General features: G+C 46.3%; 1 protein-coding gene across 1 annotated transcript in view; it reads right to left on the reverse strand.

Annotated features, from left to right (window-relative positions):
• Positions 1–5474: 5474 nt before the first annotated feature.
• The window catches only part of SPATA20 (spermatogenesis associated 20), a 54203-nt gene continuing 32554 nt past the window's right edge, over positions 5475–27123 (reverse strand). Inside the window, exons 14-16 of the mRNA XM_066614393.1 lie at positions 25207–25406; positions 21946–22026; positions 5475–5775 (exon numbers count right to left, since the gene is read on the reverse strand). Of these exons, the coding sequence (XP_066470490.1) occupies positions 5605–5775; positions 21946–22026; positions 25207–25406 (452 nt within the window). The 3' untranslated portion in view covers positions 5475–5604. The remainder of the gene's footprint in view (positions 5776–21945; positions 22027–25206; positions 25407–27123) is intronic.

Genomic DNA, 27123 nt, shown 5'->3' on the forward strand with positions numbered 1-27123 from the left:
AACCAATGAGAACTCAACTCCAGTCAGATTTGGGGAGGGGGCTGAAAACCGTGGGTTTCGAATACCTGTGGTTTTTTCCACTGGGGTTCAGAGACCAGGGCCTCCGTGAATAATGAGGGCCCCCTCTAATACAAACTTTAATGTATTTTTTTGTGTGCAGGGGTGGGGGGTTGCATGTGGTCCCCAATAATTCCAACTTTTGCCTCAGTGGTCTGCAGTCTCCTAAAAGTTGGGAACCACTGCTTTAACTGGAGATGCTGTGGATTGAACCCGGAGCCTTCCGCATGCAAAACCTGTGTTCTGACACTGAGCTACAACTCTTCCCCTTGCTATTGTTTTGATTATGCACTCAGCAGAGAGTACGCCTGGGGAGTTTCCATTCATGGCCTACCAAGGTCACTTTTTGACCCTCTCCATCTTCTGGGATTGCATTAGCCCAAGAGGTAGAAAAGGTTCCATAGCAACTCCATCATCAGCTAGCTGCCTAATAAGTCTGTAGGAACATAACACATGACACTATGCACCTCTCTAGTTCTGGTGTGCTTGGTTTTTGTTTTGTAAATAGCACCCACAGGGAAGCCTGATCAGAATCAGGAGTGGACAAGAAGAGGAGAAGAAGCCTTCCCCCCTCCTGCAGCAGTTTTCTGCAGTGTAATCTCAGGCACATTCACTCAGAATTAAGTTCTATTGGTCCACTTGGACCTACTGCCCACTTGTGTGTTTCAGTCTGAAACCTAAGGCTGTGCTCCTATGCACCCTGACTTGAGCACAAGCCAATTTGGGATGCAGTGGAACTGACCTCTAAATGTACATGCATGGAATTGGGCTGCACTGCTCTTCCTACATTTCGTTCTGCTACAGTCATGTTTTTTGTGCCACTTGCACATCTGCACATTCCCCTTTCTGCTGTAGAACATCAGTCAGAGCTTGCAAAGGCAATTAAATCCGTAAGCACAAACTATTCCCTGCTGTCTCCATGCTCTTGTACAAACTCTTTGCATCATCTGGATCAATCACACATCCATGAACAAAAAGTCTTTGGATTCCTATAGTTTGCAGCAGGAGTACAATAAATCCTCTTTCCTAGTGCAAGAATGCGGTTTGGGGTGGGGGCCTTCCAACGCCAGCATCAACTCTACTGACTGCACAGACTCCCCCCCCTCCCCCCATGTAGACACTGCATTGAGTCTCAGCATCCGTGCAGGTGTACATAGGCAAGAATAAGCCAGATCCTCCTACTGGAGTTGGGTCCCCCTGTCTCCAAGCAAAACTAATGAGGGAGCTGGGACTGCATTGTGAACGAAAGTGTTCCTATCAGGTCTGAAAGTGCCATTATCTAATTTACTGCGAGGAACAGCAGCAAGGTCAGGAGACCCCATAACTAAACCTATCCATCACTGTCACTGCACAGCCAGCACTTATGCGCCACAAAATCAGACATTCCTTGCTCCCATGGACCTTTCTGTCCTGTGCAGAAGTTTCTCAGGTATGGCTTGGTTGTACCTGCTCATGCTGGCAGAGTTCAAAGTGCCAGAGGGATTACAGGGGTCGCAAAACTCCAGCTGGGGAATGGCCACCGGATACCATACCAAACATTAATTGCGGTTGTTAATATCACTCCAGATATGTCAGATTTCAGGAGTAGGCCAGGTATAATTCACCATTCTTGCTTACACTTATGCTTTAGCAACCCAGTAGGGATCAACTAAGACCCAGGCATCTTTGGTTTCCATCATGCAGTAACTGCCAACAGTTACTTCTTTTACAAAGAAGAGAAGCCTGGAAGGAGCTGCACTGGGTACTCACAGCCCAATCTACTCAGAAGTAAGTCCCATTATAGTAAATGAGCCTTACTCCCAAATAAGTGTGCATGGAATTGCAGCCTCGGTCTGATGGGCAGATCTAACCCCCTAAAAATCTAACCCTTCTACCTTTCTCATAGGAACCTAGGCTTTTGTGGCTAGAATTATCACCAATTGTAAAAGTCTTCCTATGGGCTTTATGACCACATACCTCAAATTTAGTTTTTCCTAACATTTTGCTCTTAACTATGAAGGGCATTGTCAAAGGAATAAAATGCTACCTGAAAACTAAAGCTACTAGAAGCTAAGATATAAATGCAGATAGTAGACCTAGAACAGAAATTTCCCCAGCCAAAAGGACCCTGAACCTGGGCAATTCAAAATAGAATCTAGCTCCTGGAAAAACCCACTCCCATCTGAATAAAGAGAAAAGAAAGGGAATGTATAACCACTGGTCTCCCTGACCCAGGAAACTTCAGCTAATCAGTTCCCTGACAAGCTTCCTCATGTCTTCAAATAGATCATCAACCACCTGTTCCATCTCCTTGCTGACCAGCTCTATTATTCTTAAAGGTACCTACAGCTCCTCCCTGTTCTCCATTGAACCTGAGGAGAGAACCATTCTACCTTTGTTTCCAACAGCCTACACGGGCAGCCCAATCTTGCCTAAATGCCCCTTGTGGCAATGTGTGGCTTCTGCTGCATCCCGCAAGGGATTTTTGGCTGCTGGAGGTCTCCTCAGGGTGAGCCCCAAAAGCCACTAGGGGCAACCAACAGTGTTGGTGCAACTCTGTGTTGCTCTGGTAGGTGGATCAGGTGTGGAAAGGGGGTGTGGATTTGGTGTGTCGCCACCGCTGAACCCACTCCCCTCCAGGGACCAATCCGCCTATCCCCACCCCATCTCCTTCCTATTCTGCCCTCCACCTACCCCCCACCCTTTTTGACCCCTCCACTGGCTGGCTTCTCAATGTGTGCCAGTGGAGATGGGAAGCCAACATACTGGCTCCTAACGCTGCCAGTGTTCTGCTACTGCTAGCTCTGGTTAGGATTGGGCCTATAATTTCTCAGTCCAGCATGTCTGTCCATAACACACTGGTCTGCAAGAGAATGGTAGAACTAGGCCCAGAACAGTCAGCGAATAAGAATGCTTAGAAGTGGAAGCTAGTTGTCAGCATGCAGTATGTTGATCTTGGATAGTCACTCCTGAAAACTGCAGAGATAACCCTACTACCTGAGCTATATTTGTCAAGCAGGAAGTGCTCAAGGTGCAGGAAACCAGCTAAGGTAAACTTTGTGTTTACAAGGGTAGTCCACATGGACGTTTTGCTTAGCTTGAGAGCATCCTAAAATAGCCTCCCTTTCACTAGCGAATGTGACTTTCATGGCCCCCTGTTTTTCCCCTGGCTTCTTTCATTTGGCACAAGCTGAACAATTGATTCCTGGCAACTCCTGCATACCTGGTGGCAGAAAATTAAAGAGAGCAGGAGGGCTGCTTGGATGAAGGGCAGATCCAGCTCCGCTACACAGAGAGAGAGTGTTGAATAATTCAGCTTATGCTGCCCTGACACGGCCAGAGGGAGCAGCAGCAGCAAAGGCTGCTCTGCCCAACAGCAAAGCTTCTTGGCTTCTGATGTCAGCCTGTTCTCTGGCTCTATTTCTGGGATCCTGGTTGAAATGTCTCCTCCGTCACCAGTGGGAGCTGGCAATGTGAGATGGCCTCAGCAGCACTTAAGAGAATTGCTCGTCCAAAAGCGTATAATGGCTTTTCATTAGAGTCAATTATCTCGTTACACTGAAAAATGCCACCGTCAGCCTCTGCCTTACCTGACAACGTGACTCGCTGGCATCGTGCAACACCCTCCTGAATTGCAGGCAGGATCTCCTGTTAGATCGTCAAGGGACCAGGAGAGTTGATATCGGCAGACAAAAAAGAGTGCCGCAGAAACAGGCTTCACTTCCCAGGAGAAAGAGAAGATCACCAGTGCTGTTATTTGCAGAAAAGTCCTTTCCTGGTCGCACATGAAGCCAGCTGATTGCCCCGATTGTTGGCATTACCAGTTATGATCTTGTCATAGCTCCCCCCAGCACAGGGAAGTGGCACCCAAGTCTTACATTTTAAAGCAGGCTGCATGACCTCAGGAGGTTAGATTTATAAATGTAGTGCCCTTGATTTCTGCAACAAGTCCCCAAATTATGCATGCTAATACTCGTATATATATCTGTATCTTTGTAAATTACATTATTTAATTCGTTGATTTCACATTTTTTCCCAATTGATCACTGTTGAAAAATCCATTTACATTGAGTCCGAGACTTTGGGCTGGATCTGGGTTGTTAATGTTATCACTGTCATTTTATCATTTATTTATACAGGTATTTATTTATACAGGTATGTATATGCATTTGTATAGTGCATTCTGAGTGTGCAAAATCCTTCAAATACTAAACCTTACAAAGTATTATTAACCCCATAACACAGACTGAGGCTCAGAGGGAAAGGCTTGCCCAGGGCCACCTAGTGAGTTCATGACAGAAGCAAGATTCAAACTGCGTCGCTCCACTGGTCCCACCTCCCTCCTTCCCTCCCTCCCTCCCCCACCCTCTCCCCCCACCTCCCCGTAACGCCTCCCCCAGCCATCTCCCCGCCTCCCTGTAATGCCTCCTCCCCACCCTCTGCCCTCCTTATTCTCGCCTCCCTCCTCCCCACCTCCCCCCACACCCCCACCTACCTCTCGGTTGGCAGTCTGCATGACCGCCAAGGAGCAGAGGTCAGGCTCCCATCCGGCGGTAGCCCGGTGCCGGCCAGCACTGGGCTACCACTGGCACTCACCCGGCGGTAGGATCTGCAGACATGCCTTATGGCACGTTTGCGACAGTGCATTTTGGCTGTGAGCCGGTGCGCCGAACCCAGGATTGGGCTCTTAGTCTCCTCTACAAACCTAAAGAAAAAACCCTAATACAATGGTTCTCAGACTTTTTAGAGGCCCTAGAAGCTGCTGCCTGAGTTATAAATGCCAAGGAGTGCGGCTATAATGGTGATTGGGCAGCAGTGCTCCCCACCCCAAGTAGCAGTTTGTATAATCCTTGATGCACAAAGCCTGATCTTCCCTGTCCGTTTTGTGAACAACAAAAAAATGGGTCAAGACCCACAGTTTGGGAACCACTTCCCTAAAACATCTTAGAGACAATCCCATGCTTATCTACTCAGAAGTAAGTCCTATTGTCTTCAATGGGCTTAATTTCAGGAAAGCATACATAGGATTGCATCCTTAGAAGGAAACAGGTACTTGCTTCTTCACCAAGTTAGCCAAAAGGTGAGGGGACTTGACATTGTGTCCTAAATCCCATAATTTTTTACAAAATGGGAGAATGACCATCTCCTGGAAGGCCTGCAACATGCAGTAGGAACCAAACTCCTACTAGATCAGCTGCTTTAGACAAAACATCACTGCTTCGATGGGACCCAAATTCATACTTCAGCTTAGAGCTGACATTACATGGCAGGGGCTATTCCTCCTTAAGGTAATGTAATTTCTCTCCAATAGCAAATACTCGTGAAGACTACTGAGCATCTATCCTCCAGAAGAGAGAAGATGCTCCTTCAAGATCAGAAACGTAAGTAATTTAGCCAGTGAAACGGAGATCTGGAGGGAAAAATGGAAGGCGAAGCAGTTGTAGTTTATTCTGAAGGTGACTTTATTGCAAGGTCCAAGCAACTCACGATGCCTCATTCAATGTTTGGCTCTCTCTTGTCTTGTTCACTAAAGTGCAAGGGCAACCATGGAAGGCCAGAGGTGGCAGCTCAGGGCAGAAGCATACGGCACAGCTCTTGACTGGAGGTGACCGGCAAGGAACAGGAATAGTTTTCACAGAGGTAAGCGGTGGCTTTCCCATCTTTCTTCTCCAGAGAGGCCAGAAAGGGAAGATGATGGTACAGGAACCCTGTGCTGTCCCCATCAGCAAGAATCAGCACCTGAAACAGAGACATAAGAAAGGAGAACAGGTCACAGGCTTGAGAGGTTAAGACCCAGTTTTCTCCCTCCCTAAGAATCATAGACCTGCAGTCGGAAACACCCAGCTGAGTCTCGGGGGACTCAAGATCAGACTAGCTGCTGATTTTCTTCCCTACCATGTTGCCTGCTGCTTCCCTGGACTATCTGGACTGCCACAGACTGGGCTGGTGTTTCTTTTGCATCTTTTGTTAGAGTACATTTTGGGACAGAGAACCATTTATTTATTTTGCTATTTATTTTGGCCCCTGGCTCATGCACATTGCAATCTTAATGATTTCACTAGGGTCCTTTAGCACTGCTGAAGCATTGCTTTTCTCCAATCAATTGGAAGTAGAAATTAAAATGGTAGTTTCACACAGCACTTACCATAGTATTATATGATCTGGCAGTGCCCATTCCCATGGAAAAATTCTTATTTTCTGAGTAATACCATTCAACCATTTAACATCCTCCCACAATGTTAATGAGTAGCTTTCTCCTTGTGGCCTCTGCCTCTATTTCTTCATGTTCAGCATGCAGTGGCATTCATGATGAGGTGACCCTTAATTAATCAGTTCCTGTTCCCATGGGGTGGGGAGGACACAGCTGCTTTAATTACTGGTTTCACTCTTTTTTTTTTTCTTTCAAAGAAATAAATAGATACTTAAAAACACTGTTTTCCAATAAAAAATAACACAAACACACACCTGCGGGGAACAGGAACTGAATAATTTAGGATAAAAGAAGGGGCAGGTCATCACTAATTAAGACCAGATACCAACTATTGGTAGAAGTTGCAAAGAGGAAGCTGGTACTATATCAGGAGTAACAGACCAATCCTATCCACACTTTCCTGGGAGTAAGCCCCATTGACTCTAATGAGACTTACTTCTGAGTAGACATGCATAGGATTGGGCTGTAAAACATATAAACTCAGCAGCATTTTGCCAGTCTACTTTGGAGAGGCTAGTGCTGTTATTGCATTTTGGGGGGAGAGATGGGAGCTGAGACCAAATCAGTTCTGAAGAAAAACAGGAAGACAGAAAACAGTGGCATGCAATGGTTTGGCAAACAAAATGATCTAAATTCTTGATAAAAAATGAGAGAATGAGAATTCCAGTGGAAACTGCCTGATAAGTGTTTGAATATGAAGGACCCTGACCCTGTAAAGGCATTTGGACTACATGACTTTCAGATCTTCTCTAGTCACAAGATCCTGAAATTACATGAAAAGAGTTCTTGAACTATCAACAGCTCCTCCTGCTCAGTTATCATCTCAGGAAAATGTGCAGAGTAAGCAAGGCAAGAGTCTCTATTGGCCTATTGGGCTGATTGGGGAAGGACGGAACAGCTTGTTTGAAATACAGGAGATTCCCCTATCTTCTGCTAAATGTACTGGCTATTTCTAGGGCTGTTGAGTCTAGGTCCAAGTTGATAACACTGAAGCGTATCAAGAAACCTAATGAGAAACTCTTTTTCAAGACACCACACCAGAAATAACAGCCTCAGCAATAACCCAGGAGTCAGAATCTATAAGCAAGCCCATTGCTTCTGGTTTAAGTTGATTCTGGGTACAAGATCTACTTCATGCCAGCAACTCTCATTCAAGCCCTTGCATCTGGGGATTGCAGTGGAGTTTAGGAAGGGAGTGTATATGTGTATGTGTATCCTTCTCCTGTTGCCCTAGCCTTTCTGCCTCATCTATGCCCAGACTGAGCTGAGATCCACAAAATCATGCTGTGGCCAGCCCCAAGTTCCCATCAGGCTTCAAACACACCACTGCAATGGAACTCCAATGGCATTCATCATTTTTACAGCATGACAGCTTCCTTCATGAAGGATTCAGAGCTGGAAAAGCCTAGGCGAGTATCCCAAATTCTAGGTCCAGAAGCCCTCCCCAATAGCAGACTGCTACCAGACAATGTGAGGTGCTGGATGGCAAGCTGGCATCAGGGCTGACACAGCCCAGCACAAACTATGTTGTTTCTCTCTCATGCTGTAGACATGCCTAGGGCAGAAAGACCCCGCTATGGAGAGGGAGCAGAGGTGGGACCAACCAAAGGATGGAAGAGCCAAACTAGAACACAAGGGTGCCAAAAATTTGACTCATCTAGAGAATTCTCTGGGAAACAATAATACAAAACAAAGAAATGCCCTACTTTCATGACTTTTAAAAAATCCACTTTTGCAGAATGTCTGAGCTTTCCCACAAAGCTTTTCGCATGCACTCAAAGCACTCTTGTTGCCTCTCATACTTCTTTTCCCTCAGAAAGCCCATCAAAGGAGGCAAGAATATCCATGATCATTTGTGAAAATGGGCAGAAGCAAAGGGAGAGACTCTCTTGCTGAGGCATTAGATTGCTAAACAGTGGAAGAGATCAGCAGGGACTTGAGCAATTCAGTTCGCGTTTTGGGCTGTTGATACACTTCCTTTAAGTATCCAGCATTGACGGTCATCTGAGAGAGGATACACGGCTAATTAGCTGTGCAAAACTATGAACGGTTTGCTGGATCAGCGCAAGGGTCCATCTAGAACAGCATCCCATTTACCAATACTGACCTGCCAGATGTTTCCAAGAAGTCCACAACTAGGGTGTGATGGGAACAGTCCCAGCAAGTTGTGTTCAGAGGGACAGGCCCTCTGAACTGGAACATTCCATTGACGAATCATGGCTAAGAGTCATTTATAGACCTATCTTGGGATAGCAAAGGCTTGTTGCTGAGCTTATGTTCAGGAACACCTTTTTGTTCCTAAGTCCTGCTTCCCCCTCCCAGAACAGCACTGCTATCCCATGATGTGGAAGGTGCCCTGACAGGCAGAGATGCTCTCCATGATTAGGAGCAGGGAAAAAAATGCGCCCTTCTTCACTCTCTGTGCCACAAACTCCTGTTCCCAGCACCGCAGGCTATGGCTGAGCCACTAGCATATACACACAGGTTTAATTCAGTCTGATGTTCATCCAGGATCCTTGCTGACCTCCATGCTCAAGCCACTTCCACCAAAGTGCAAATATAGTTGGGCATGGTGGAATCCTTTGAATTGTGTTAGTATGGTAGGGCTATTCCTTGCCCCACCATAACTGATTACTTAACAGTGCCTGCCGCTGTCACACTGTTCTTCCTGGGACAACAGCAAGGGATATGAGATTGGCAGACACATCTGGTCAGCTTAAAGCTCAACTAGACCACATGCTTTACCAAACTTGGTTATCCATCTGCTTTCTAAAACATGCTGCTTCTACATACATTCCCAGCCTGCTCAGTTCTGGCATCTTTCTCCACAGACATCCTAAGTGCCTCTGTGCTTCCCCTTCCCCTTTAATTATATCTGCACTGTAACCGAACTACACCTGATTGCATCGCTAAGTTTGCTTTTCCCTTGTGCAAACCTGTTCTCGGCCACCCTTCTGAAAAGGGCTTTCTCTTCAATATACACCCAGACTTATCCTGCCCCTGGAAAGTGTCCTGTCTCCACACTCTGCCCATTCACTCCAGAGACTCTTTGGGGTGTTTCTAGGCCAGATCAAAGCTGCAGAGGATCCTGCTGCAGAGTCATCCATTCACTGCCGCTGAGAACTGCTCTAATCATGCCTGAGAAACAAATGGTTGCAGTACTAATTAATTTTTACAATACTAAAATCATTATTAGCTCCCCTGGGGTCTGGGCATTAATGGAAAGTGCACTGGGATAAGCCTTGTCAGGAGGGAGAATCATCTACCTTTGTTCAAGATGTAAAACAGGACAGACCATACCAAAATCAAAGTGAATGGAAGATACACCAAGTACTTCTGTCATTACAGGACAAAGGCTTTTTCTGTCTCTCAGGTTGGTTCTTAAGGAAAGAAGGAAACAAGCAGGAAAAGGGATCTGGTGAAAGATTTCCCTGCCACTCTTGTGAAAACAAACATGAGAGCTCTGCATGTATGCGTCCTCTCTCATATGCACACAGACACGCATGTGCAACACAGTAATCAGGGCACTCACATTGCCTTATCATACTGAGGAACTGTTCCCCACATCAGCATCTGGAAAACTACTGTACAGACAATCCTAGATAGAGCAGTGTTTCTCAACCAGGGGTACTCGAACCACTGGTGGTACTTGAGGTGTTGTCTGGTGGTATGCATGAGACCCCCCTGACCCCAGCCCCCTGGCAGCAAGACCCACAATGCAACACAACAAGCCTGATGCGAGGCTAAGTTTGGCGGCAGAGCTCCAGTGTGCACTTTTCTCGTGCTCGAAAAAGCCCTCCTGTCTGCCCTGAGCCTCTTACTGGTGTTTTGTCACATCTGGCCTCCCGATATGGAAGTAACTGGTGGTACTTTCAATAGGTGGACAATGCAAAGTGGCACAGCGGGGGATAAACATGGAGAAATGCTGAGATAGAGCATTCAAATCACTGCCCATAATCCTCCTAGTCTGGAAGTCAGGTGACATCAGAGTACCAATCTGGTGCTACTGGTTGATACAAAGTTTCCAGAGCTTCTGATTTCCCTCAGGCTGGTCAACTTGTTGCTGAAGGAGGTGACTTACAGCCCAATCCTATGCATGTCTACTCAGAAGTCAGTTCCATTTGAGTCAATGGGGCTTACTCCCAGGAAAGTGTGGATAGGATTGGGCTGTAAACCACCAATCTCTGTCTACCTTCTGCCCAAGATACTCACCCACCCTTGGTCCTGAGCACCTGAGAATTTCTAGATAGAATTTTGTGTCAGATAAATAATGACACCATTTTGTACTTCCCAAACAGTGAGGCAGGTAGTATGTGGGAGACCCAGCCAGGGAAGCGTTTGTAACCACTCTCCCAGCAGGCACAAAAAAATAAAACAAATGCTATACTGGAGAAGGAAGGACACTGAATCTATACTGAGTACATGCACTTGCACACACACAACTAAACTACATTACATTAAGCATATCATAAGAGATGATGAATGTGGTTTTTTCCCCCCTGAAATATAAGCCACCAGAGAGGTGGGAGGGGATCTAGATCAGGACAATGTGGGAAGAGGAAGACTTTACTCCATCACTCCTGACATGATCTCAGTTAGTCTCCCAGCCTTGGGGCTTCTCTTTGCCCCGACTGGAAAGTTTTCATTGGAGCCGATGAGAGCTTTCCTCCTGAAGTAAAAAAAGCAGCTACTGACTGAGGAGGGCAAACCCAATTAGGATCATGGCTGGAGTAGAGGGTTAAAGGTTTCCTCCTGTCAACTGAGATCAGATTCCTTTTTAGGAAGAGAAAAACCAAACAAACCCAAGCATGTCAGCTCTATTGATGCAGTTACTGTAACAGAATTTAGCGCATAGGCTTTGGGAAATGCCCCTGCCGCCATAACCAGCAAGTGCCAGGTAAGAGTTTGTGCACCAAGCCAGCCATTGCACATGTTGCCACAACCCACACTTACAAAAAGCTCTTGCCCCATCCCAGCAAACAGCCACCACATTGATCAGTATGGCTTTCCCTTTCTACCCAGGATCTCACCTACGCACAGCCCGACACAGCTTTGGGAAAGTCAAAAGTAAAAGTTATTTCAATGTCACTGTCACCTTGTTAATAGCAGACCCAAAATATTTACTGAACACACATGCACACACCACAAGATTCTCTTTCTAAGCTCAAGTTTACTTATCTAAGGCATTTATACCCCACACTTCAACCAACCCACATTCCCAGAGCAGCTTATATTCAAACGTAAAATCAATAAACACACGTCAGTAAAACAATTAGGACTGCATCAAAACCATTTAAAATAACTGAAGACAGAGATAACAGTCTTCCAGCAGTAAAACTGCATTTAAAAATCAACTTGAACCTCTCCCACAGGCTCCCCATGCCACCATTCACTCTTTGCATTTTCACTCTTTCCTGTCAGATCTACTGTCAAACACCTGACTCAGGACAACTCCCAGTCTCATATTCTCTGCTCCTTTTCTTGGGCAGGCTCCCCGATCCCACACGTCTGGGTCACTCTCCCCATGACATAATCCATTTAATGTACTGGGTTGATGTAAGCCAAAGCTTAGAATCTTCCTGTGGGCCACCGATTTTGCTCATGCGACCTCCTCAGTGCACCCAGCCCACCTCCACGACAGATAACAGCGCTGCTGTTTATACCACCATTTTTCTCCTGGCCTCTTTGTCCATCATCTTCTCTCATTAGCTTTATCTTGAATTCCAGGAGTGATTAATTACCAATTCATGTCCAATCCAAAATTCATTAATTCATTTTCCGCAAGCTCCCCGAAGTCCTCTTGCTCAGGCAGGATAAAGGAAAGCCAGAGCATTAGCACTCCATGGACAAAGGAGATAATGAAATCTTTCTTAATTACCCTTAGGCCACTAGGACAGCAGGGAATAATAAACCAGAAAGTAAACTCCAACCCAATCCACCCCCTGGTTCTTCTTTGATTCCATGTCAAAATAGGGTGTAACCAGAGGCTGCCTTTCCTTTCCCCTCAGGTTTGTCATTATGAGTGACATGGCCCATCTAGATTAGGGTTACACTGAATTCTCTGTAATTTCAGTATTTGCTTTTGAAGCAGAACGTAGCCAAACAGAATTACACCTCTCCTCAAACAGAGTATTCAGATCACTTTGATGAACCATTTTTGTTCCCTTGGCTTCTGTTTCTTCCAGGTAACATTTTCCTTGTTTACCTTCACTGTCCTTACAGCACAACCTTATGCATGTCTACTTAGAAGTCCCACTGTGTTCAGTGAGACTTACTCCCAGGAAAGTATGTACAGGATTGCAGCCTCAGTCTCATGTGCCCACACTGGCATTAATCTGATTGCCTGTGGTAACCCAAATTCATGAGCATCCACAAACTGGATGACCAGTCAGACCAAGTTAGATGTAGCACTGTGGCATCAGTGACTTTTGCCACTGTGGCCAACAGAATTAGACAGCAGCGATGGCAAGTGGGGGCAAATACAAAGGAAAATGGTACTAAGGGGAGCCAAACTGAAACAGTGCAAATGTGCTTGCAAGAGTGCCTAAAACCACTAAAAGGAGGAGGCAGTTTTCAACTCATAGGCACTCCAGCTCAGCCCTTAAATTACATACACTTCTAAAGAGGACATGTCTTTCCATCTGGGCATTGAATGCCTGCATGACTCCAGCACTTGGAAGATGAAATGTAGAGAGCCATGCACAATGGAGCACACTTAGGAAGTAGGTCCTTGCATCCTCTCCCTCCTCCTATTTTTGTAGACACTGGTGCTTCAGTGGAAGCCAGCTCAATCCCAATCTCAAGAGCCACAATAGGCTGCATTAACGTATCCTATTATTTAATTTAGTAGTATGTACTTGGGAAAACTTGTTGTGAACACATTTTAATTATGGCTGTGCATATTTGTATTGTTCTGAATTTTTGGAAGTTGCCTGGCTCCAAAACCCGGCATTTCAGTACTAAATATTTTCACATAAACTATACAAACTTGGGAGCTAACTATCCAAACTGGAGGTTTCTGTAGGGCAGGATGACACATTTCTTGTCCAGTTCATCTCTTAAAACGTGGTATCTGCTTCTTTCCTACGAATCAGGGCCAGGAGTGCAGAGGTGGGAGGAGGGCATGTTACCCACTAACTCTACCCACCAATTTCTTTCCACAATTTCCCCTTCACCACTCTTCCTCTAGCAGGGGTTATGGACTCACACTTCCTTCACAAATCCAGGCTTGGAAGGCCTGGGAGGAAAGCAGCAGGGGCAGGGAGCTGCAAGGGGAAAATCCCCTGCTGAGGAATCCCCTTTCCAGTCTCGGTGCAACACCCACTTCATGGCCATGATTTCAGTGCAAATCAAGTGGCCTCAATTTAGAGGCAGGAAGGCATGATGGAGGAGATGTAACGTGGAGTTCAACCTTCACTTGCCCATCTCAAGATAGAAAAACGGTTCACCACAGACTCCCCATAGATGGCTGTCTGGTGAAAAGCTGCCTTCTCTTCCCACCTCGAAACTAGTTCCTTTCTCAGGGCTTTTCTGCCCCTTATTCCAAGGAAGTAAGTTGCTGTGTGCTTTTTGGTGAAGAATTAATTACCGGCATGACCAAATTAATTACATTTGCCCTGGCAAGTTTTAGCCACCAGCAGCTTGCTCCCACGGTGCAAACAGGGATGTCAATGGGCACATGGCTGTCTTCTCAAACAAACGGTGCTATTTGACTTGCCTTCACAGCAAGTCTGTCTCCAGGGGGAAGTGAGTCAGGGCTGCTTCATCACCTGAAGGAAGGAAACCGGAGTGGCAGAGAAGATGAAGACATCTCCTTTGGTGCACAAGCTCCAATTCAATTTAGTGGAATGGCTCTTCCCAGGCAACCCGTTGCTGATTCATGATCCCTTCCTTTAGGTGATTCCTCTACCTCTATCCAATTTGCTGCCTTTGTCGATGCGGCTTGGATCGGTTGGCAGTTTGTTTCTCCTTGCAATGCAAAGTGCCGGTTCACACCTTGAAAGCCCTAGAATGATGCTTAGGGGTCACGGACACCCTTCCTCCATATGAGTCCACCTCTCCCCTAAGAACTTTGGGAAAAGCTCTCTTGCATGTTCCACTACCATCAAAGGTTTAGCTGGTGACGGTATGTGAAATGATCCTCTCTGTGATGGCTCTCACCCTTCTTGCTTGTGTTTTGGCACAGATTGAAAACAGTCCTCTTCCAGCAAGTCTTTGCTGGTCTCTTTTGATTATCCCTATGATTCCAAAGACAATTTTGAGGGAGGGGGCAATGGATTGATGGGCTATTACTTTCCTCCCTGTTTTAGGATTATTGTTTTCACTGCAAGCAGTTGCTGCTGGTTGGATGCATATTGCTTTAACCACTATTATTAGCCACTTTGAGTCTTTTACAGAGAAAAGCAGGATATCTTTTCAATAAATTCACCCAGAACTGCAGCTACAGAAAACTGCCACTGCCTGAGCTACAATGGTTAAACTGCTTCCTACCTTCCTCGTTGTGGATGTTGCCTCTAACAATAATGGAAAAAGGCCAGACCACAGTAAGGCAATAGTTAGCCAATACTAAGGCAACTAAAGATCTCAGCATGCCTATTGTGTTTTCAGAGCAACTTCTCTGTCACTGCAGTTTTTCACCTTGACTTGTGATGTGCCCACATCACATACCTCCCAAATTCCACTGTCTTCCCGTCTTTTAATTTATTGTCCTGTTCATGTGTGAATGTATTAAAATTCAGGCCAATACTGCAATTGTTTGTTTGTTCGTTCGTTCGTGAGCACAAATGTATAATTCCTGAAAAGCATACAACATTCGGCCAACCCCTGACTGTGACAATGCCTCTTGGCCAAAGAACTCCCACACTAGGAAATGAGCAGCAAAGAAATCAAGCATGAGGCTAAGTTTGTGATGTGCAGAAATATCCTAGAACTCCATTTTGAACCAAATCTTTACTCTGATTAGTTCAAACTAGTTTGTTCTTCCCGTGGATGAATTTGTGGCCTGGTTCTATCTTTCCTTGTGTGTTTATCAGGCATCAACACTGACACCAAGTTACTACACAAAGTGGGAAATGACTAAGGGTCAAATCCTATCCAATTTTCCAGTCTCGGTGCAACTGTGCCAGTGGGGCATGCACTGCATCCTGTGGTGGGGACTCAGTCATAGAGGCCTCCTCAAAGTGTGGGAACATTCGTTCCCTTACCTCAGGGCTGCATTGCGGCTACACCGGTGCTGGAAAGTTGGATAGGATTGAGCCCTAGGTCATGGTATATTTTCTTTGCAAAGACTGAACTAATCTGTCCACCTCCAAGGAGGGCTGGAGGTAAGCAACAGGACATGGCTGGCTGGCTGCATCTTGCTTGGCTTTTGAATTTCCATCTGAAGACAAAATGCCAGAGAAGTCAGACCTCAGCCTGAACCAGAAGACCATTTTTGTATAATGAGGGTTGCTTCAGATCATGTTATCACAATAGTCTGGTGAAAAGATGCACATGGTGCTCTGAAGTTTTGGGGGCTGAAGGGTACCAAGCTTTGTAGACAGAGAGAAGCTTCTCACCCCAAACCTGCTAGCTGGTCACCCTTCAGGTCCAAATAAGGGTCTGGCGCTCTAGTGAAGGTACTCTGATCTCCACCTGCACGTGCACACCTTAGAGTCCTTCCTTTGGTCTCCTTTGCCCTTTATCTCATAGCTGCAAAGCAGGGTTGTGGTCCTTCAAGCCTTGATGGGATGAAGGGAGAGTCTGGGATGGGATGAAGGGTGGAAGTCACACCTGAAACATGTCAGTATCCCTTAGCAGTCTCTGTAGTGATATGAATTTAGGAAATTCTTCTTCTGAACAAATGGAATTGTGGAAGTTACTTGTCACAGTCCCAATCCTAAGACGTCACTGTGCCCCCTTCCTCTCGCAACCTGTTGATACCTATAGATATTGCTGAGCGCTGCATGTGACTCAGCAACTCATAGTGGTGTCTGCTACCACTGTGAACCCACCAACTGAAGCTCCCACTATTTCCTCACTCTGGAGGGGAAGGACCAGCCCCAGTTGTTAAACTTTGGGTCATGGTTCTACCTGAGATTGTTTTCAAGGCCAAATCGTTGCTGCACTTCCAAATGGCCAGCAGGTGGTAGCAACCTGTCACTGATGGACTCAGCCACAGGCAGAGTGAATGCCGATGGTGCAAAGTTGCAGGTCTGTCAATGGTCCAGATGCTCGTGGAGCTACTTCTGAAGGGTGCTAATATTCCTCCCCCCCCTTTCCCCTTCATTTTGGGGAAGCCAAAAAAGCAGGGATGAGCTGCAGGAAGATTCCCAACTCCTCCCTTCTCCCCTAGCCAGCTCTATGACACTCCAACAAGCATCTTTCTTTTTTTTTAAACAGTCACAGCCTTTCCTTCCAAAGCTCTCACTGCAGTCAGAGGAAATTGAATTAAACAGTGAGAATGGAATTTAATTTCCATGCTGTTTGATTTGATCATGCTCCCTTCTCCAGGCTTCCTCTGCTGATTCATCATCTAGCTGGGGCCCCTCCCAGAACATGTATCAGTTGCGTAGAGAACAAAAGCTGATACAGCTGTTGGGAAGGGAGTAATTTATTAACACTGGCACAGGCAGGCTCAGCTCCCTGCTGTCAACACCGCACTTTCCACAGTTGCAAAGTGGGTCACTGCTTTTAATCCTTTGACAAGAAGGTGGAAGGAAAGAGATGGAGGTGGGGCAGGAAGAGACCCAGACACAAAGGGCTCCAGGTACCAGAGAGGGCACTGCAGTGGCTGGGACTGAGAGACATCAGATTATTTAGTCCTGAAACCAACAAGTGCTGGTGGGTTTGAGATTCACTGATGCCATCTCCACTTTCCTCACTGATGGTGCTGGACAGCTCCTGACCAGCTTTGACATTCCCATTTTCGGGTACTTAAAGACCCAACTAGACTTGAGATACATGAATGAAGCCCCCAGTGATTGGAGGAGAGGGGGGTTGAGGGATGGCTGATAAAGGCAGCCACAGTGGGGCTTGATTTCTGTTGGGGCTGTGAAGGGGGGGGAAGAATTTGTTAAAGCTGACCCTGCATTGGTTCCCCAATACAAATCATTCCTCTGGAGTTGCTATAAACTATGTGTACAAAAGTGAAAAATATACAAACACAACACGAGTGCCTGCATACTTTCTTTTCTGTAGTTAATAACAGTTTTGGGGCAGGGAACCTGGAGAAATTTTTGCTCCTCCCAAAGAAAGCTGAGAGCAGAGCACATACAAGTCACCACAGACACTCGCCTATAAGTCAATCTCACAGATAAGTCGAGGGCAGGTTTTGAGCCAACAATCATGTAATTTTCTATGACCCTCGGATAAGTCAGGGGTTAAACTTAGGGGGGTGTCTGACTATAGTTTTGTCTGATTTTACTCGAGGCCAGATCCTGAAAAATAACCCACCATTAATTGTTACCTAAGAACTGTAGTCTCTAATTTATTAAAAACATAGTAAAAGATTATAAGATACATTTTTATTCTTTTTAAATTCTGGTCTTCATCACCTTTTTGTAAGCATTATCAGAGTAAGTGCACTGTAAACAACATACCAGTAAAACAGTGGATCCCAACCTGGTATTCACGTACTCCCAGGGACACTCAACAGGACCTTTAGGGATACTTGAAAAAGAATGGAATAATTCTGAATGGTCCTGCTCCAGAATGCCTTGCAAGACAGGAATGCCTTCCAACGACCAGCCAGGCAGGAAGGGAGGTAGCTAGTTGGCTGTGAAAGCCCCACCAATAGCTAGTTTTTGGTCATCAATTCATGTATGAACCAGCGATTGAAAACCAGCACAGTAAAAAAGGTGAAACATAATATGGAAAGTGATCAATCACCCAGAATTTCTCAGCACACTTCTGGTGCAAAACAGTGCAAAGGCAGTTCTTCAAACAGATGAAAAGAGAAAATATGTGATGAATACATGAAGTCTAGGCTTTCATATGGAGGAGATGAAGGCTTGTATTATTAATTACAAACATTTTGCTAATATGAAGGGTACAATTTATGGAAATGGGCTGCCAAGGGATACGCAAGTGAAAAAGGTTGGGAACCACTGCAGGAGAACCATGAATCAAATCCACCTTTAAGGTGTCTGGTGTGTTAAATCAGAAGCTCTACATAAAACATACAACCCTTAACACATAACTGGGAGTGTGCAATTCAATTCACAGCACAGAGTTGGAGCTGCATATATTTGCAACCCTTTTTACTGAGAAGTAGACCCACTGCTTTCCATGGGTGTTATTCTTAAGTAAGGGTGCACTGAATTGTAGCCTGCTTCAAAAGGAAAGGAGGATTCCCATCCTGGTGTTGAAAAAAACAGATCTGCTTTGCAAGCATTTGCAAAGCAGAACCAGGCTGCAGCAGAAGGAAGGAGAATAAAAGGTTAACAAATTGCTTCTAAGGAGCTGTGCCTGCCTGCTGCTTGAGAAACCTGGTGCCTGTCTGCAGCTTGAGAAAGGAAAATTTTCAGAGTTGAAAGGCTTTGCCCTCTGATTGACCCAGAGATAAGGCGAAGTGATAATTTGAGCTTGATTACTTGGTGAAAATTTCAGGTACTATAGGTGAGTATCTATGGTAATTCCTTCCTCTCTTTCTTCCCACCAACTTTGTGAAACCCATAAGGCTAAGTGAGAGATAGACAAAAGTGGCTGGCCCAAACTCCTAGTAGCAGAACAATCTGAGTCCTTCAAAAGAAAATGTTTTGGCCAGTCTACATTAGTAATGAGGCTTGAGGCCAATGGAAGGGCAAATTGCAAAGACCAACTGTATAGAAAGTACAGTCTGCTCCCAAGACACACCTGCAGATGTGTGCCTGAAGGCAGTTTCAGATGTCAAGCTCCCCTCCTCACATTTTCAAAACACATGCAAGAAAGCACCTGGAAAAAAAATGAGTCAAAAGCATACAACTATGAAAAGAGATCTGGAACACCATCTATTGTTCTATGTGCAAATTGAAGCCAAGAGTCCCAGACACTAGAACCTTGGCATATGGCTTCCAAGTTCAAGCCTTCAATGCCATGAATATGAACCAGAATAAAAGTCATTCACCCATTTTTGCCTGGCCCACAGGTGTACACATTTGGTCCCTGTTGCGTATACGCAACATTGGGCAGAAAAGGCTTAAAGAGGACTTGAACAAAGAGGGTCATGAGATCCCCCAGCCCTTTGGCTATTTACTGCCACTGTCAGAAAGGACATCAGTCCATGTGCTTGTAAGTCCCAGACTTCCTGCTCTTTCTCCCTCCCGGTTTCATTTAACTTGATACATTCCCCAGTAAGCAAGCTGTCATAAGGAGGCTCGATACAGCCAAAAAAAGGAATAGCTTGCAAGAGAGTGAACTGTCGCATTATTAGGAGTGGTGTCACAGTGCTGGACTTCAATAGACGGTCTGCAACAGCATGGCTCCCCCCACCCACCCACCCAACCCAGGAAGGGACCAGAGTCCTTCCCAACCCTCATTGCCAACAAAGTTGGGGACACTGAGAACCCCATTCAAGAAGTTCCCACACATGGTTGTGGATTAAAAGGCCATACAACTCACATTTACACTGGCCGCCACCACAGAGAACTACCAGAACTCAAGGGCCGTATGCTGGAGAAACAGGTGAGCTCCAGGGGTTCCCATAGCAGAGGATAGCTGGCAGGAACACAGTTAAGCAGGGCAGAAAACTCTGATTCCTAAGGTGCCTGCTTGTAACAGGCACCAGGATATCCCCAGAAAGAATCCTACCCATGGGTTGAAATTCTGATCTCTGCTCTATGTATTTAGGATCGATACTGATAAAGATGAGGGGCTAGAGCAGTGGTTCTCAAACATTTACCATCTAGACCCACTTTTTAGACTGAGAACCTGCCACTGGAAGTGATGTCATGACCGGAAGTGACATCAAGTGGGAAGACTTTTAACGATCCTAGGCCACAGTCCTACCCACACTTACCCAGGAGTAAGTCCCACTTACTATCATTGTTAAAGGAATATACAGAGTAGCCTGTTAAAAATATAGATGCGTAACATTTCCCCAAATGCAGTCACATATCATGGTGGCATCAAGTCTAACATATTAAAAATAAAATGTTGAAATGAATGGGGACCCACCTGAAATTGGCTTGCGACTCACCTAGTGGGTCCCAACCCACAGTTTGAGAAACACTGGGGTAGACAGATTCAGAAAAAATTCACCTTATTTTAAATGATACCTTGACTGAAAAGATTGAGGAGGCTGTTGCTTGCTCATGTAGTTAACCTGAGCAGTAAATGAGCTAATTGTGTCTGTATCCTTATGACAATTTACTGTGTCTGCATTATTAGGATAATTTTAATTCTCTCTTTAACACTACTGTTTGTATGCCAATAAAGGTTTCTATCTGTTGGGTACCTGGTTATAGGTGAAAGGCCTAGGAAATTCTAATCTATGTTTAACTAGAATTCCATCAGTCTGGAGACCTGGTGTACCCTGCCCTACTTAACCCTTTGTGTTCTTCCAGGGGTACAAGTCCCCACAACAACCCGACTTCTAAAACAACTTTACCTTCCTACTTCTTTTTACTTATCCACTCCCATCCACCTGCATCACTGGCCAAATAAAAAGAAGGACATGAAGTTTCAGATTGTACACAAAACAAATGAAGCAATATGCAGGACTTATTCTGAGTTGCCAGAGCAGAGCTTTCTTCAAGCAGAATTTGGATCCCCTTTTATGGGTATAGAAGAAATCCACAGGCAGGTGAATTTGAAGAGCGGCAAGATCAAGTGACAGACTCCAGGGGCATGTACACTGGTCCTAGATCATAGAGCCTAGTTGAATGTATCTCATCCACCCCCTCTATCACTGAGTTCAGTAAACTCTGCAGTCAATATTTTCCCTGCTGTCATCCAAACTGTTCATTTTGTTAAGAAAACAGGGCATTCCCACATGGAATCTGTGTCAGTTTTATTAATCCAGATGCATTTGCCAATCCAAGGATGACAGGTGGATGCTACCGTAATGAGCATATCCCCCTGGAGAGGGAGTGCTGACTGCCCTGTATTAAAACGCATGCTCCAGAGCAGCAACTGCTGGAACAATCTGTTTCCCAGGAAGGGGGCAAAATAGAAAGTTACAGCTTTTGCCACAGTTTTCACACATTCCCAGCCAAATGAGATTCTGCAGCCTTCACCTGGAGCACCAGGAACCAACACGGTATCAGTGGCATTGCACTGTGCAGATCAGATCACAATAGGATTGGGTTGTTTGTTGTCCTAGCACGGGATCTTCTTGCATGGCTACTGAAACCACCTCAATCACTGTGGTCTCTGCCCTGTCTCCAATCTTTTTGTCCATGTCTTCAAATACAGGCTTTTTAGAAATTAACCTTGAACAAAAAATTCAGGATCTTGAATAGTGCCTACTTTGGTACATCCTCTTGGGATTCCTTGACATTAACCCGGCAATGTTTGACCCTAAACACACATCAATCTCCAGTACCTTTTCCTCATCAAACTGACTCTTGTGGGGCCTCAATGCTGGAAGGGCCTGGTCCTTCTGAGACTGCCATTTTGCTGACCTTGATATTCTGAAGGTTGCCCACACCGTGGGTGAAATTCCCAACACACTACATCCCAAGAAGGAAACACCAAGGCCAGAAGGAGAGAGAAATCAGCCATCTACTGGCTGTTCTTACCCGATTTGGAGTGTAAGTAGAATAGAAAGATTGCAGCAGCTCTCTCGTGTCTTCTCCTGCTGGGTCACCACAAATAACAACCTGTCCAGAGATAAAACAGAAGAACGATGTGCTTTGAATCTTCCCTAAAGAGCTAAACATACCCAGAAAAATCCTCTGTGGAGACAGATCGACAAAACATAAGTATCTGGAGCTCACAAGCAGTGGAGAAAATGATAGAATCAGTACACATTCTCCCCAGCCTTATTGAAGGGGTCTCAACACGCAGGCATGCGGGACCTGTGCCACTTCTTAGCTGAACCTCTTAGATGAACCGAAGTCACAGGAGATCCAATCCACTCTTACTACCTTCACCTCCTTTCCACATCATGTTATGCCCTCTGCAGTACTGAAAGCACCAAATTGCCTCTATGCAAGCACAAACCACAGGCAGTCTTGCATCCTTTCCCCAGTCTCACAGATGATCTACAAACAGTGGCATTGTTAGGGGGTGTGGACAACATGGGTTGACACACTTGGGGGTGGTGGGGACAGCACTATTGGCCAAAACTGTGGAAAATCTTGATATTTTTGAATAATACTTGTCGGGGTTCCCCTCCTCCCACAGGTCCCCAACTTACCGAGGCTTCTGGGCCAGAGGATCAGGGAGGAAGCCGGTGGAACATGGGGCCACCTCCCCATATGCTGCCTGGGCACTCCTGTAGGCGGCAAAGCGCAGCAGAGGAACACTGCACGCTGAACCCCCCGCTTCTCCCTCCGCCTTGGAGGAGGGAGGGGGGAGACTGGACGCAGGCCATTCGGCTGCTGGGCAGCCACCCCTCCCCCGCCGCAGGGGAAAAGGGGGAGCACTCCCTTGCCCAGCCAGCCAGGACCTGCCTTGCTGGGCAGGGCACCTGGCTATGACATCGGGGGCCCACAGCTGGACCTCCCGACGTCGTCTGCAGTGCTACAGGACCCAGGAGGGCAGGGCCAGCCCACCCCCCAAATGCAGAGACCAGAGCAGAGGCAGCAGCCTTCCCAGCCCTCTCAGGAACAACTCTGGCAGCTCCAGGTGAGAAGAGGTGGGAGGGAAACAGAGAGAGGAAGGGGAGGAGTTGTGGTAATCCCAGGGGAGGGCAGTCCCAGAGACAGGCCCTTTTTGTACCATCCCTGAGAGGGAAGGGGAGGGGCCAAAGGGGAGGGGTCTGCCCTACATAAACCTGGAGGCCAGGGATGACAAAGCAGTTGGGAGTTAGAAGAGAAGGCAGGAGGATCTGCCGCTAGCAGCCCCTGCTCCTGACTGGCAAATGCTGCCAACCCAAAGAGGGGGAACCAGGTGACACAACTCCCCCCCCCATCTTCTGGTTAAGTAGTCTGAGGCCTCCACAAGGGGGGTCCCCCTTGGAAAGGCCAGACGGGCCCTCCCCTCCCCCCACTGGGGGGCCTCACAATACTATATATTATTTCATGGGTAATGCAGAATGCAACTGAAACAAGCCATGTTGAAATATCTGTATTGAATCAAACGTTATAGCCAAATACCCAGAAAAGGAAACACAACTGTCTTATGTAACAATAAGTGGATTTCTTAACTCAAAACTGACTAATGAAACTGATTGTTCTGAGAGCCAATGAGGCATTATGACAACACAGCAGGGAACCAATAAGATGTTAGTATGAGTCAGCTCTCATTTCCATGTATTAGAGCTGATACTAGAACTCTTATCCAGCTGTGTGGGTGCCATCAAGTTGGCCACAGATTTTTTGTTGGCTACTGATTTGCTGGGAGATCTGTACTGTTATATATTAAAATAAATACATAAAGTTAATGGGAGTTACACCAAACAAAGTGATACAACTGCATTTGCTGTGCATATGATATTGTGATTTACTCTGTATGGTCTGGAGATCCATCATGGGGGTAACACAATGAACTCTCGTACCCGGTGATGCAAACCGTAGTGATGTCTCCATCTACAAGGCTGCCACCCCAATACTATACATTTCAGTACAATACCATCTTCCATGTGATTTGCCAGCTAAGACCAATTTAGAGAGATGACCAATCCAAGATCTTAAGTAACTCAGGATCTTTAATGCCCTAGGGAGAAATGGCATACTGCTTCTCTTACGCACTAGGCCAGGTCTTTCAAAAGTCCAGCCCATGGGCCAGATTTGAAGTTTGGGAGAATCCTTCTCCCCCATGAGGGTGCTTACTGTTCTGACATGCCACAGCTCTTCTTGTCACCTGTTTGGGACGATGCAACACTAGGGTACTGCACCATCGATGTGACTGCCCAGGCCCCAGAGCATCACATTGTCCTGATCCAGGGACAAGAAGAGCCACAGCATACTGGAACGGTAAGCACCGTTCGCTCTGGGGAAGATTATCCTGGTGTGTGGTGGTCTCCAGTTTGGAGACTGCTGCTCTAGACCCTATCCGTGTCACTGACCAGGGCCCAAGGCTGGCAGCAAATAAGGCAGGGAAGCCACAAAAAAATATTGTAAGGGAGCAACTTTGCCTAACCACCTGACAAAAAGGTGATAGTAAGCAATAAATCAAAGCGGAATCAGCAACCAAGTACATCATTGAAAACAGACTGAGCACAAATCATCTGCTTGTATTTCAAAGAAGAAAAATAACTTCTCTTAACCAAGCTTAGAAAAACATTTTTCCTTCCTTCATTTTCCTCTCTGTTACCACTAAATCTGCAAAGGGCCAGGACTGCCACCTGGCAGCGACATGTGCAGGGGAAGCAAAGGCAGTAAACAGACTCTCCAATTAGCACTTGGGACCAGGGAGAAAGGCTATTGGCAACTCCAGGAGGAACTTCTGTGGTTGTGTAGATGTCCACACCTGGAAGAGCAGGCAGCCAGTGCTTACACAAGCAGAATCTGCAGGGGATGTGGTGGAAGAAAACAGGCACAATCATGATTCTAAAACCACTCTGTGGGCTGACACGAGGAGATGCTATTGGAGCACTTGCCTGGATGAATCCTCCACTCAGTCCATTAAAAAGAGGCCTTCTGGGCCACAAGACCAAACCAAGACCCTATGATTGGTTGCACTGGCCAGCAGACTTATTCAGACATGAGGGTCAACCTCATCCCCAGCTCAGTGATACAGGAAATCACTCCAACCAGTTCTCTAAAGTGGTAATCCTGCAGTCAGAAGTTCCCCTCTTTCCCAATCATCTTCTTTTAACATTTCATACACACTGTTCTATTTCTTACAATGCTGGGCGCCAGAGAAGGACACTCAGCTCTTTTCCATTGCAATACCTGCTTGAGAGTCAGATGGAAGGCTGCTGTGGCACGAGCCATCTCTGGAAGGACCACAGGAATCTTCAAGAGCCTCTCTGAAAAGGCAGCCAGGATCTGTCCAGCTTTTTTCACCCACTCCTTGTGGCCAGAGTAGCTAGCTGCCCGGAGCAGGTTGGTGACAGCAATAGAATTGGGGCTGGGTTCTGCGCCATCTTGGTCTAAGGAGGAAATTATACTTGATCAGGTACCCTGGAGCCCATTCTTCCCTCAAACAAACTTGCTGCATACCACAAGAAGACCCATAAGCATTATCTGCCTGTTGGTGATCAATGGCTTTCTAAGCTAAAGGCACTGAAACTTCTCAGTCAATTCATACCCACAAGGTGTCTCTTGAAAGCACACACATGTATTCAGGAGTAAGTATGATTGAACTTGTGGGACTTATCTTGAGTAAACATGCACAATAGGATTGGATTTTTAACGTGGTCTAATTTAAGGGCAGCTGCTTTTCCATCTTGGATGGTTTCCATTGTCCTTCTTTCTCCCAGGCTGCCTGCTCAATCTTTCTGCAACATCAGAGCAGCTAAGACAGCAAGACAGAGGGGCTCCCCCTCATACCAGGCCCACTGTGAATCAGAACAGGTTCTGCCCACTCTGTGCCAAGCAACACTGACAACCTGCGGATTGGAAACATGCTAATGCAGATTAAAAGCACAGCAGAGTGACAAATTGACAAGATAAGGCAAGAATGCTGAACAATCAGGCCTCCCATCTCCCTCCTCAGACTGACACAAGAGAGATGCTTGCCTGATTCATGTCTCTGTACACGACCCACGTACCAAGCTTAAAATCCCAGTGCTTATATCTTTCAAGGCTGGAAACTGGGGCATGAGTGGAGGCTGCTGATTGAGGAGACAACTCCCTCAGGCAACGTGCTGCGCAAGAGTCTCAGGAGATTGCCATGGAGCAATACCAAGTGCAGAAATTGTGTTTTTTTTTTCTTTTTAGTACAGGCACCAGGAATGCTGCAAAAGGGCCTGTCAGCATTTCTGTATTGGTGCCCGTCTGGTCTATTCCACCAATACCAAGCTTGTTAAGACCACAAGTGAGCCAGGACACACAGTCAAGCCCACCATCATCATCATCAACCGACTGCAACTTCACAAGTGAAAGCACCCACACGATTCTCTCACCATCCCTCAGAGGACAGGTTGGATTAACATAACCTCTGTCTGCAACTGGGCTTTGACCGTTTTTTCCCCTCTCGCTTAGCTTGTGGTAGGTTCTCTTGCATATTTTGGGAACAGCTTAAGATGTATTCAAATCCCAACTAAAGAACTGTTGCAAAGATGAAGGCTGCCCAACTTCAGTCAGCGTGTAACCTGATCACATCTACGAAATCCAGGACTGGACTGTTCACTGGCAGAACACCTGCTTTGTGTGCAGAAGACCCTGAATTCAATCCTCAGACTCTCCAGTTCAAGGGAACTCAGGGCTAGGAAGGACTTTGGCCAAGTCCATTGAAAGAGGCTGCCATCAAAGATAACACTAAGTAAGACCATCCAATACCCAGACTAAGCAGAAGTCCAGGCTACAGTGTTCCAAGTAGGAGTAGCCAGCAAATGTTGCTAGCTGCAACAAAAAGATGGACACTTGAAACCTCGAGCCCTTAGGACTGATGGCGCCGCAGCCTGTGAACTTCTACCTTCCTTTCAGACATCACAGTCAGCCTGTCAACAAAGTTGACTAAGGCAGTCACCTCAAGTAGGGGACTGGGGGGGCAGCAGAGGACAATATGTGGCCGCTCATTGCTTTTGGTCAGACTCCACCCAACACCACCCACCCGTGGTGCACCAACAGCACTGCACACCAGCTACCACCACCACCCCTCCTCCTCCTGAGGTGTTCTAGCCAAGTCTCTCCTCCTCCACTCCA

This window comes from Tiliqua scincoides, chromosome 2, assembly GCF_035046505.1.
Source record: "Tiliqua scincoides isolate rTilSci1 chromosome 2, rTilSci1.hap2, whole genome shotgun sequence".
NCBI classification, from domain to species: domain Eukaryota; kingdom Metazoa; phylum Chordata; class Lepidosauria; order Squamata; family Scincidae; genus Tiliqua; species Tiliqua scincoides.